At 48.0% G+C, this 12691-nt stretch overlaps 2 protein-coding genes across 2 annotated transcripts; one reads left to right on the top strand and one right to left on the bottom strand.

Moving 5' to 3' along the window:
• Positions 1-967: 967 nt before the first annotated feature.
• On the bottom strand, positions 968-2928 carry H6S33_004397 (uncharacterized protein; the record flags this gene model as incomplete). The annotated part of the gene is made up of 6 exons (XM_044835753.1): positions 968-1087; positions 1206-1770; positions 1826-2140; positions 2225-2349; positions 2437-2624; positions 2697-2928. The coding sequence occupies 6 exons, from the start codon at positions 2926-2928 to the stop codon at positions 968-970; spliced, it is 1545 nt and encodes a 514-aa protein (XP_044691135.1).
• A 5700-nt stretch (positions 2929-8628) lies between these two features.
• Positions 8629-10136, top strand: H6S33_004396 (uncharacterized protein; the record flags this gene model as incomplete). Its single annotated transcript, XM_044835752.1, has 5 exons — positions 8629-8791; positions 8900-8919; positions 8992-9096; positions 9198-9574; positions 9656-10136. The coding sequence occupies 5 exons, from the start codon at positions 8629-8631 to the stop codon at positions 10134-10136; spliced, it is 1146 nt and encodes a 381-aa protein (XP_044691134.1).
• Positions 10137-12691: the final 2555 nt, after the last annotated feature.

The following is a 12691-nucleotide window of genomic DNA, read 5'->3' as shown; positions in this document are numbered from 1 at the left end:
TCATCGTTAGGCTCACTGTACTATTACATACACCATCTGTACCACCATGAAAGAAGATTTCCACTCCTTCACTCCTTTCTTCTACTTTACTGGCCGGCCAGATGCGAGACCCCCTCGATCGCGGCATCAATATCTCCGTTGTCTCAGCTCGGAACAGCTCTACCGACTGCCTAAATATGTACCTAGGTAGAGTAGATGGACGCGTACTATCTAATCTACTCTACAAAGGTACATCTAGAGTTATCCCATTGAGGAGAAGCGAGATGGGATAAGGAGGGTAGTTAATTGGGATTGGGGATTCTGTAGCTACATCTAGTAAGTAAGTTATGTAACTATAGCAGGGATGCATTGTCACTGCTCGTAATCGTAACGTAGGTTGTCACACAATGCTCGCTTGTGTGTCGCTTATGTGCGTGAAGACAGGCAGGGCTTTTATTGTCACGCACATCCGTTATGTAGGGGAGAGGGAAGGGCTGATGTGGCTGGCTGGCTGGATGGGATTGGGGGTAGGGAACGTCAATCCCCCCCATCCCCGTGTGGGGGCCACCAGTTAATTGCAATGACATGCCAACTTCTACAATCACAGATGTACCAAGATTTTTTTTGTACAGATTGAGTATTTATTCTTATTAACACATGCACACGCCAGAACAAAGGAAAACGAAGTATGTAGCTTGAGCTGAAGCTATATATGGTTGTTGTGAAAAAGTACATACTTATGCAGTTTAGTAGTTACCGGTCCATTTCCAATCCTATGTACCCCCATCCTATAATCTAAATAACCAAAAAAAATAAAAAATAAAAATAAAGAAGAATAAAAAACCAAATAACCAATTTAAAGAGAGAAAGAAACGAAAGAAGAAAAAAGGGAAAAAAAGGAAAAAAAGAAAGAAGAAAAAAAAGGACAAATGAAAAGAAAAGAATCTCATGTTCACTCCACGGCCCCGTCCCCGTAAGTACGTTTCATCTAAACCTGTCTCTTCTTGATATTTAGCCACAGGTCCTTGTGGAAGGATACACCGCCAGCAACGACGTAGGTACTCGGCTTGTCCTTGTTAACGAGCTCTGGGGTAAAGAGACGGAAAAACTGCAAGCGACAGTAACCTCATTAGCATAAATCCTCTGAATAATGTGTGTGCGTGTATTAAGCGCATAATGTATGTAGACAAGGGGCGTAGGTGTGTAGGGATTAACGCTTAGCTTACCTGCACAGGCGCCTTATGGAGCTCCATCAACGCAATATTCTTCCCCAAGCAGACGCGGGTGCCGAATCCCCATGTGAAGTCGTACTTATCCATTTCCTGTGCCTTCTTCGGGTCCTCGAGCCATCTCTCGGGCCTAAAGGTCTCGGAGTCCTCGCCGTACACGGTCTTGTCTCTCTGCGAAATCCACGGGTTCTCAGTGACCTCGAAACCGGCTGGCACGTGCTTTCCGTACAAGTTGAGACCACCCTGGGCTACGACTCTGGGGAAGATGTTTGGTGCGGCGGGGGTCATTCTCATGGCCTCACGGAGACAGGCGCAGTAGTAGGGTAGGTGCTCGAGGACTTCGTCGTATTTTGGGATAGGTGAAAGCAGGCCAGCGGCGTCCTTCTCGGTAATCTCGGCGATGAGCTTCTCGAGGCAGCGGGGGTTGCTGAGGAGGTCGACCATGAGGGCTTGGACGGAAGTTGCGGTGGTGTCAGAGCCAGCGAGGAGCACGAGGAGGGTCTCGGCTTTGATGTCTTCAATGGGCATTGGGCTACCATCGTTGTTCTTCGCAGCGAGGAAGCTATGGAGTATCAGTGGATTGTGGTGATGATGGTGGTGTGGGGCAGGAGACTTACTTCTGGAGGAGATCCTTGTACTCGACCTTGTTGTCGGGGTCGTTGTTGTTCTTGATGCGCTCTTCGATGAGATTGTCACGGAAGGTCATGATGTTTCCGATACCGGTGTTGTCACCGGGCTTGGGAATCATGTAGGCATCTGCAACCCAGGTCTCTTTGATCCATTTTGTGAACGGGTGAAGACGACACAGGAAACCGAATGCAGGAAGACCATCGTGGAAGGACTGGATGAGACCGTCGATATCAAGACCCTTAGTAACGAAACCCAGAGGCTTTCCAAAGGCAACTTCAGAAATAACGTCGTATGCAAAGTAGCTACAAGCCAAGTCAGTAAACAAGCTCAACAAACAAGTCAAGGGTCCAGATTAAATCAAACAGGACTAGGTGGATGAGACATACGTAATCCAAGGAGCAAAGTCGATCTTCTTTCCTGTCTTGACAAAGTCCTTCTCCAACTTGTCCGTCCACTCAACGATACGGGCATCAATGAGACCTTCCATGGGCTTAACTGCAGTCATGCTATACTGTTCTCGGGTTAGAAGTGATTCACCAGTCATATTTTATTTTAGTTTTTCTTTGATGACTATTCTGAATACTTTCGGATCACTTACCGGTTGCGCAATTCTCTTTCTCGCAGCAGCATGGACCTCATAAGGTTGGATGTTGAAGACACTAGGGGTTTTTCCAAAGGACCCTGTTACGTAGTGATCGGCCTTGTCTGCCCTGCGATGATAGATCTCAGGAAGCATCTTAGGGTCGCTGACGAGCAACATCGTGGGTGTGATTCTGATAACGGGGCCTAACGGGGAAAAAGAATATGAGTATTACGCTCAATCCTCCTTTTGACAACGGGGAAATGGTTTTTCCTCACCATATTTCTTATGCAGATCATATTCCTTAAGGTATTCCACACCGAGGAGGTTCCAGTAGACGATCCAGAGTCTGGAGAAACTGGCAATAAAGGGGCCGGGGAATTGTGATAGAGGATGAAAGTATCGGGAAGCAATAATGCTCTTTGCAATGGAAAGAACGATGATCACCACAATACTGGTAAACACCCCCTCCTTAGTGGAGTATAATATGCTCAACGGAGAGCTTGCCATTATTCACAATATTCTTCCGCTTTTCCAGATATAAACGCGTGAGGGATTAAAGCAAGGGTGCTTCTGATGGTGAAACTCTGCAAGAAAAAGAATGGGAAATAGCAACAACGACCCCGGGTTTAAACAGGAGAAGGAGTGAGGAGGTCCGAGATATTATTTCTCCCAAGAACTGGGCGGGGAAAGTTCTAATACTTATAGCTATACCGTACCCTAACAATCTTGGATTGGTAATGGGGGTTGTAGATAGGTACCTCTAGGTAGTCCGAAATGTGGGCTACCTACCTATGTACTACTCCCTCCTACTACTACTACGATCGATATGCTGCAACCTTTGCTTTACTGCAAGTAGTTTCCCGGTCCGATTTGAAACCAGCGAATTATCTGTAACCGAATCCACTGGCCTTCAGCACTTAGTGCTTGACAAGCCATGGCCTAAGTCGTGCCTCTCAAGTGAGAGTGCAAGACGTTACAGTTCCGAGATCCGGACATTAAGAAATGCGCTTTTCTGGTGGGCTATCCTGGTTTCCATTTCTCAGGCAGCCCGGTCATGGCCCTTTGCCAACTTGCCCTAGAGTGTGCTATACAAGCTACAGACTTGTGCAGCTAAAGTAGAGTACTGGTCTACACTCGTAGATCGAGGCACTAGGACTCAGGAGTAACTAGTCACCTTGCTATAAGGAAACCTCGATGTAAGGGAATATGTAGTCTTGTTGTGAGGAGATATTTAGGCATCTCATCCATCTGTCATATATTCCTTTTTGCTCTCCCCCGAGATTCTGGTGGATGTGAGGAGAGATGGGAAGTAAAATTATTGTCCGGGTTATGCACGCTCCTTATAGAAAGGTGTGATTCTGTCGACTGGCGAACAAAAAGTGCAGACTCGAATGTGCTGCCAGTTCGCTCGGACCTCTTATGTAGAGAAACCCCAATCCCTGAGCCCCCGTGGTAGGACTGACGTACTCAAAATTACTACGAAATGGGAACTGAATTCAGTGCAATAATTGCTTTGACCAGATGTAGTAAACGCGTTATGTAAAAGGATCCTCAACTAATCTAGCGCGTCTAGATGTCGGACATGGCCTACATTGCTTATCCCAGTCGGGTAATGTGCGTTTGCCAAGGCCATGCTCGTAACTGTACAGTTTCGAAAAAGGGAAAACCCAGGGGAAATTATTAGGAGGAGTGTGAGCAAATTCCAAGCATCGAGAAGCATGCCTTCCCACAGGCGGGGCGGGACACCTTGAGAGTGCCCAGATTTCGGAATCTCCGTTTAGATACCCACTCGGAAAAAAACTTTAATAAATTGATTCCCGATTGTGGTAACCTGTGGTGAACACGGGGGTTCGGGAATTTGTGAGAGGCCTATAAGTTGAAATGCCTGTCTATAAATACTGAATGATAGACATTCACTCAAACATGCATACTGCCAATTACCTACCAAATCAATGGTTCGTCCGAAAGATAAAAACCCAACCGAGCTCCCTCGGCTATCATTAACTTGACTCTGAAGATTCGATTCGAGAATTACAGTACCTACAGCTAACGGAGCACCACCAACCGAAGATGGTAGGTACCCCCCGCAGCAAACACCGAGAACATCTGAAATATCGGGCCTTCGTTTTTTAATTAGCGCGTAAGTTCAGCGTGACGTGTCACGTTCAATCCTTGGGGGGTCGTTCAAAAACGGGTTGATCCGCTCCCGTTAGATCCTAGTGTGCGCCAAACGAGCAAAAACCCCAGTCTAGAGAAACGCCCCCTTTTTCTCTAGCAAATTTGCCAGGTTGAGATGTTTCGGAGAGGAAATGTTCCTTCTTCTCCTCAGAGCGATGCCCGAATATTTAGCGTACATGAGACAAGATTATTTAGGGCTTCAGATCTTTCGCTTCCTATGATGCACTTGTCGTAATGTGAAAAAATACAGAGTAGAACATATCAGATACTTGAGCTTGGACTTGGGCTTACAATTGAATCTCCGAAGAAAGTTCTGTAAGCCCTGACAGCATATTGATAAGCAGTTGAAATCCGCCAGATTCGCCAGATCCAGAAACCGGAGAAGCTGTCTTCGTATTAGATACAGTTATCGATAATAATCACATCTAGAGACCATATGACACCATTCTTTTCCTTTCCGGAGATTATTAGCTGTGTGAATCGCCATCTCTCGAGTTGGATATGGGGACTCGACCGTACCTATCATTGCGTGACTAGATCTCGAGCGTGCCCGCAAGACAATCACCAACTATCACACGTTTGCGCGATAATAGAAAGTAAGTACTCCAAAATCATTGGCAAACCCTTTTTTTCCAGCAAGATAGGAGGTTAGTTAATTGCTAGTAAGTGCGTCTTTAAGTAATTCGCACTCCGGTCTGCTTCCGATTTGGAACAAACACCGTGCGTGCCAAACACTTACATCTGATTACCTAGCAGGAAGGAAGTTTGTGGGAGGTTAACTCTACAGATCAGGATCTAGATCTTGTCTGCAAGGCGCTGCGGCACCACCGCCGATTGACAGCGGTTCGGAGCGGGCGTTTGTCATGTGTGCTCTAAAGGGGGATCTAGAGAGAGAGGATCACTAATTCACAGCGCCTCCTACTCTCATCATGACATCAATTGCGACTCTAAAAAGTCGTCTGCAGAAAATTTGTTTCTGACGTTGTTTGCCAACAACAAATAACGAGACAAGATACAACAAAAACATTAGAGTTTCTCGGGAAACTTTTATTTTTTTGCGGGGGGGGAATCCGGAGGTTATAGTCGATCCTTTAGACGCCATGTGAACAAGCTTCTTTTCTCTAGCTCTCCAATTGTTTGTCGATACGATACGCTCGCTTCCCCTCCAGCTAGCTCGTCTAGGTCTGTTGGGCGTGTAAAGTTGACCCTTTTGAATTATCGTCCGATAAACGATATGTCGATCACCGAGAACCGGGGATGGGTTATCTGATGAGATTGTTTCGGCGTAGCTTACTAGGCCTATCATAACACACACCTTGCCTGCCCGAAACCGCATCTGTGTCTGCACAGGCCAATAACCATATATCTGCCCTCTCCTATAGGATCTATGATTAGAAATTCGCAACACCATATTAGAGCGATTTGGCCAATCCCTGTTTTTCAAATTTTGAGCTCAAATTTTGAGGTCTTGGCGGGATTTTCACACCAAAAACTGTCGCCAAGAATTAAATATTTAGGTTCAGAAGTCGTTGGCCAAATCGCTCTATTACAACACCCTGAACATCGGGGAATCAAGTCGAGAGAAAAAAAACGCATTCTTCGAGGTCCGTAGAAAAAGAAAAGAGAACTAACAATCAAGAGTCTGAGAGACTGCCGCGCCGACGTGTGGCGGCTTTGTGGATGATCTTTATTTTCCACTCTAACCACCGGCAGCAGCCAGTCATGCACTCTAGCTGCAGCAAGCTTAAGCAGAGAGCCTGTGGTTTTGTTGATCTCTCCATCAAATCATCCCCCAGTCTTCGGCAAACTTTATGTCTCTAGCACGTGCTGTCCCATTGCTTTGCGAGCTTCTGTTTTGATGATATCCTCCGTGGAAGATACCTACCGGGGGTGGGGGGTTGGCTGTCATCTAGATCTAGCATTGTTAGTAAGGGGGAGTGCAGTGAGTTAAGTGCAAGGATAGGTAGTTATTCTAACAGCGTGGGGCAGACGGACACCTGTGGATGGACTGGACTACGTTTTTTTCTAAATCGGAATCGGACGGGGGAGAGCCAAGACCATATTCCATATTGCGTTGAGATGGCCGAGGGGATGCTCTTCGAAGTTGAACCTGCATCTTGCTTATGCAGGAGTGCGCAAGGCAGGCGGAAGAAAGTTCTTCAGAGCCCAGAATAGTTGTTACACTGCCTGTTAACGAAGTGTATTATGTAGGTAAAAGCCAGGACCATCCCTGGGACAACCTAGAAGTTGTTATTCCCAATGCCTAACGGCTTGAGAATACTGGTGTCAAGGAAAACACAAATCCGGGGTTACGGGCTGTCCCTGTCATAAGGTACCCAAAATACTCAATTGGTCCTATTGCCTGAGCATAGAGGAGGAGGAGGAAGTATAGGGGTCCATCATCCAAGGTGTTTCTTCTTGCATTGTATAGCTATAGAAGTAAAGAGCACGATACATGTAAACGTCAGATACCTAGACTATGAAACCTGGATAGAGGGAAAGAAATCCATCTCGTTTTCTTTTATTTTCTTTTTTGCCTTGACTTGCGTAACTAATTAATCCCCGAGGAGGCAGTGAAATATATTCTCCTTTGTGTTTGACTTTGTCAACCTAAGCTATGCATCTGGCTGAACGGATAGACGGACGTTACTTGCTTGCTTGCTCTCAAACAGCTTGATCAACGCACACTACAAATAGGACACGGGTCTACCAGGTATATGCCCTCATACTCGCACTTACGGAAATTTCATCATGATTCAAATAGAGTAAGTCCGCCTAAGCATGTACTAAGACTGTATCTACTCTACCATCGTGAAATCCTCGGTTCCTAGGATACCACGCGAGGAAGTGAGTGAGTACATACGAGTTCGAGCAGTGCACTGGCAATGATCTAGATAGCTAGCGCAATTGCAACTAAACCGAACAAATTTAAACTTCACGGAGAACAATCGGGGCCAGTCTCGTCTCTAGAACCTAGGTAGATACTAACCAACAAGCAACATAGAGCAACCGCGGTAGCCCCGTTTGTCGTCGTCGGTGGTTTTTTTTTCTTTCGCGTGACAGGAAAGAGTTTAGGATCGGCCCTCACGAATCAAAAAGTACTGGTTGTAGGTTGGGATACTTGAAGCGAGTGTTTTTTTCGAACGCCGGGGAAGGGGGAGGTGTGTGGGTATGCATGCGTGCATGTGTGTGAGCGAGCGAGCGAGTGAGTGTGGGTGTGTGGTTTACGACACCGGACGGGCATAGTGTGGGCACGGGTAAATATTACGGCACGATCTGCTTTTGCAAACCACGGTAGACGAAAAGAGACAAGCACGGCTGCCAAAATTTGGGCGCGCATCTCCTCGCAAAACCTGAAAAAAAAGAGTGGCAAGGCATTTGAGGGCAGGCCAGGCAGATACTCAATTGGGGGGTGGAAGGGCTGTGAATCGGAAAAAAAAAAAAAAGAATGATATACATGAAGTTATAGAATTAGTTAGTTGCAAAATAATGTTAGTTAGTTGGAAATATGGGTAGGGCAGGTTAGTATTCTAGGTATGGGACAAGACACGACCAGGCTAGGGGACCACCTACAATAGACGCCTGTCTATCAATTCGGCGTGTGTTGGGGGGGGGGGGGGGAGGGCCGCCGGGAAAGAGTCGAGGGTCCCAAAATTACATACATATAGAATCTCCCCTCCATGTAGGAACAATTCTTAGAGAAACGAGCTAGATAGCGCAGACACATTTTTCTTCAAGAGCCCCGGCAGCCCCAACCTCATCCAAGAGAAAGGGTATTAGAACAAGCAGGCAGCCCGGCAATTAAGTCGAGTCAAGCACAGCCAATCCCTGGGATTCAAGTGTGTGGATACCACCCAGTGCTGGCTTGAAATATATTCCAAAGAGAGAGAGGATCTAGGAGGCATCGACAACACCACCAGCTTGCATCGCATCCAACCAACCAGCCAGTCAGCCAGCAAGCCAGAGAGAGACAGTAATCAACAATTGAGATCGGTGCCTGAGATATCACATATATTTTAGACAATCAAGATGACAAACGAAGCTGAGGTTGTCGACTTCAACTACAGTAGTGAATCGAAGGGGCCAATAGTCAATACAGTATGTACGATATTTATGGTTCTCACCGCTATTGTGATTGGGCTGCGGATGTTTTCGAGATTATGGGTTGTTCGTGCCATGGGAATGGATGATAGTAAGCTTCTCTTTTGATTTTTTACGTACCCAAAGTCATTAAAAAAAATCTCCGGACATTCAATATCATATCCAATACAAGAATTAAAGCTAACCAATGTTTCTACAGTTCTTATTTGCTTTGCTGCAGTGAGTTCTCTCCCACTATATAAAAGACTCGTGCTCTTTAAAGATATCAATGACTGATAAACCCACCTCCAGTTATGTTCCTGGGGCTTCTCAATATGCGTCATCCTCTGTGTCAACAAAGGCCTAGGAAAACATTTCACCGCCGTCCCCGTTGAGAACCTGCCCTCATACACTAGAGTAAGTTCCCCAAAATTCCAAACTTCAAACCCTACAAACCAAATCCCCCAAACCGACCTCCCAAAACTCAAAAGCAAACACCCTACTAACACCGCTCACAGCGAGTCTGGGCCTCCTCCATGTTCTACAACGCCTGTCTCGGCTTCATCAAGACCTCTGCACTGGCGCTGTACCTGCGCCTGACACCCTCCCTCACCTTCCGCCGGGTTGCCTTCTTCATGATGTTCATCGTGGGCTCGCAGGCGACCTCCAACGTCTGCGCCTGCATCTTCCAATGCGCGCCCATCAAGTTCCTGTGGGACCGCACGCTGCCCGGCGGCCGCTGCATCAACATCAACGCCTTCTACCTCGCCAACGCCGCGCTCAACATCTTCACCGACTTCCTCACCTACACGCTGCCCATGCCCATGCTGTGGAAGCTGCAGCTGCCGAAGCGCCAGAAGATCGGATTGGTGACTATTCTTGGTTTGGGTGGATTGTGAGTATACCTGGAAATATGGGATATGGCTTTCTTTCTTTCTTTAATTCTCTGGAGGTGCTAATAAGATTGTCTGCGTAGTGCCTGCATCTCGTCCATCATCCGCATCACCTACGTCGCCCCCATGCTAACGGACGCCGACCCTACCTGGGTGATCGCCGAGCCCATGTACTGGTCCGTGATTGAGATCAACATCGGGATCCTCGCGGCCTCCATCCCGTCGTTCAAGATTCTCGTCAAGGAGTACTTCCCACGCATGCTGGGCAGCGGGTACAGCGGGCACGACCAGAGCGGCGGACTCAGTGGCGCCGTCAACTCGCGGTACAAGAAGGGATACAGCGAGCACTCGTACTCGATGGACCGGATGAAGAACGGGGCGATGAACACCACTGTGACGGGGGGCCACACGCAGCTGGGGTCCATGAGTGGCAGTCAGGAGCATATCATTATTCCGGATGGCATGATTGTGAGGACGACGGCGGTGGTGGTGGATGAGAGCCATAGTACGCACAGTTCGGGGGATAAGGATCTGGAGAGTCAGGTGTCGAAGTCTTCGTCATAGTTGTGTGGGAGTGCGGAGGGGGGATTGATGGCGGGGATACGCTTCTTCTCCTTCTTGCTGGGTTCGGGGTTGTGGATTGTGTGGGATTTTTGGGGGTTTTCTTTGGGTTGTTTGATTATTTCATTTGTTGGATGTAACTTTATTTTTTATGTTTTATTTTAACAGGATTGGTTTTATCTTTATTTCTTTTGTTTCCTCCTTTTCTTTTATAAACTAACTTTATATATTGATGGTGATATTGGGGTTTACGATGATCACTGATGGATTGATTGGATTGGGTTTGCCGGTGGGGGGTTTCTTTTGTTTCTTTTCCTTTTCTTTCTAGCCTTTCTGTACTATTCATGAGAGTGCAGCACTAGACAACATAGTACTGCCCCCATTAATGTTCTCTATGCTCTTAACTTGACCACTTCGATACTGTACATTATCCACTACCAATTCATCCTTCCTCCATACCATGCACCATCTTCCTTAGTCCTACACTCTACACTACGTGACCACCATCTACATACATACACAATCCTGACGACATCTCACCTTGACCCTTCACCCGTGCGCCCTCGTGGCCATCCATCGTCGCCCAGCAAGTCCGATCCCATCCTACACAACCCAACCCAGTCCGATCCCATCTTACGCAGTCCCATCTCATCCGACCCAATCCAGACCTCACAATTGAATCCGTCCATAGACGTCCCTATGGCGCACTGAAACCCTATACCCACACCCACTATACCCCCCTCCATCGGGGCAGCCCGGGTATAGATGCACATAAGCATTTTCCCTTTCCCACCTTTTTTCCTCCGCACAGGCCGCGCCGCCGGAAATCGCCGCTTCCAAGACAGAAAAGAAGCGACTGTGCAGACTCGCTACCCGTGTTGAAAAAAATGGATGCGAGGGATGAGCGAGTGTATCCGGGGTATTGCGAAAAAGTGATGCGCAGGAATTCATTGGGTGGGCTGGCCGGCTGGGTGGGAGTTCATGTTGAGGGTGAGGGCTGAGGGTTGAAGGTTGAGCTGAGGTCGCGAATGGGGCCGAGTGACCACCCATGACCCCGATCCCGACTCATTCGGGGAACTAGATGAGCGAAAAAACGCCACCACAACCACGATCACGAAAAACAAGAACAGACTAACCCCCCATCATTCCCTTCCCTCCCTCCCTTCGATCCCGCACTCATCCCCGCTCGCGGCCCGCGCGACGAAGTAGCAGCGTTCGGACAAAAGGCGCTGTCAGCACTCACGCCTACAGAGTGTACGCAGAGAGTCAGAGTACATGGAAGAATCTTATTGTACGCTTCAGACTTGAGTCTCGAGTCTTAAGTCAGGGGTACGCGGAGTCTCCCGTAAACGCTGCTTCTTTCTTCTTCTTCTCTACATGTGCATGTAGGTACACAGATGGACGGATGGAGACAGCTAGAGTAGATGGACAGATGTTCGTACCTAACTGTACTCTAGAATTGCGCACTGCCAGCGCCCAGGGTGCCACATGGCAAATTGACCGTGTTTGCGTTTATGCCTCTTCTCTGTAGAAGAGGCTCAACCCTCCGTGTCCCCTTCGTCTCCCTAAATATCCTCCTACTCCTAGATACATGTGAAGGGCTCATAGGTACATGGGATCGTCAAAACGTCATGATCTCCTTTTCCTCCCTCCAATGCAAGACAAGGCACAAGGCAGGAGATTAAGGGGCCGTGTCTATCTATGGACTGCAACGTGGAAGTCAGAAAGGAAAACTCGGCCTGTCGGCCCCTCGGCCAGGCCATCGGCTATGGGGCACGGCACTGTAGGGTGAGTAGAGGAGCTCGCTCGGCATCATATCCGTCCATACTCAAAAGGATACCGGTCCGAATCCTTGGCCCTGTGTGTGAGGGTTTTTTTTTATATTCCGCGAGGGATTATTCGATTGGCCGGATATGCGTTTTCGAGCTCCTCATTGGCTGGTGTTGTACTCCGCTACTCTGCTCTACCGTTCTCCAAGCCAGCCAGACAGCCAGCCAGAGTTTAAAAGTGTTCATAGAGGCTTGAACTCTAACGCCGCAACGGCATTTGTGGTGATGGGCTTCATGTAGGTACATACTGTTACCAGTGGGCGCTCCCACTCGCCAAGGCCTCCAATCCACACTGCGTAACCCCCATCACCGCAGCGCACATCCCATCACTCTTCTAAAATTGCGTCCAAGAGTGGGGCGCGCGGAATCGTCAATTCGAAGCTGAGGACTTTTGCGTGTTTGTACAATTGTGGTAACCGCAACCAAGATCTTCCTCCCAGAATGGACTAACCTAGCAGACTTTGTCTGCATCCTCGAAATTACAGGCGCCCTGAAGAAAAGACTACTGCACGTGTAGTGTAGCGAGCAATCGTGACAGCTCCTCCAACAGTGACAGTGACAAGTTTGAGGAGCTAGCCACACTTTGTTTCGACGTCCCTCTCCCCTCCCCTCCCCGCTGCGCTGCCCAGCGCTCCAATGCAATATCACCTACTCTAAGCTGAGAAAGCACCATATCATATGCACTCACTCACTCACTCACCAAGACATGCATCCCCATCCCCACGGCCA

The sequence above is a fragment of the Morchella sextelata genome (assembly GCF_020137385.1).
Source record: "Morchella sextelata strain SCLS chromosome Unknown scls_17, whole genome shotgun sequence".
In the NCBI taxonomy this organism is placed as follows: domain Eukaryota; kingdom Fungi; phylum Ascomycota; class Pezizomycetes; order Pezizales; family Morchellaceae; genus Morchella; species Morchella sextelata.
Note: the sequence above shows the minus strand (reverse complement) of the source record. Positions and strands in the feature narration are given on the sequence as shown.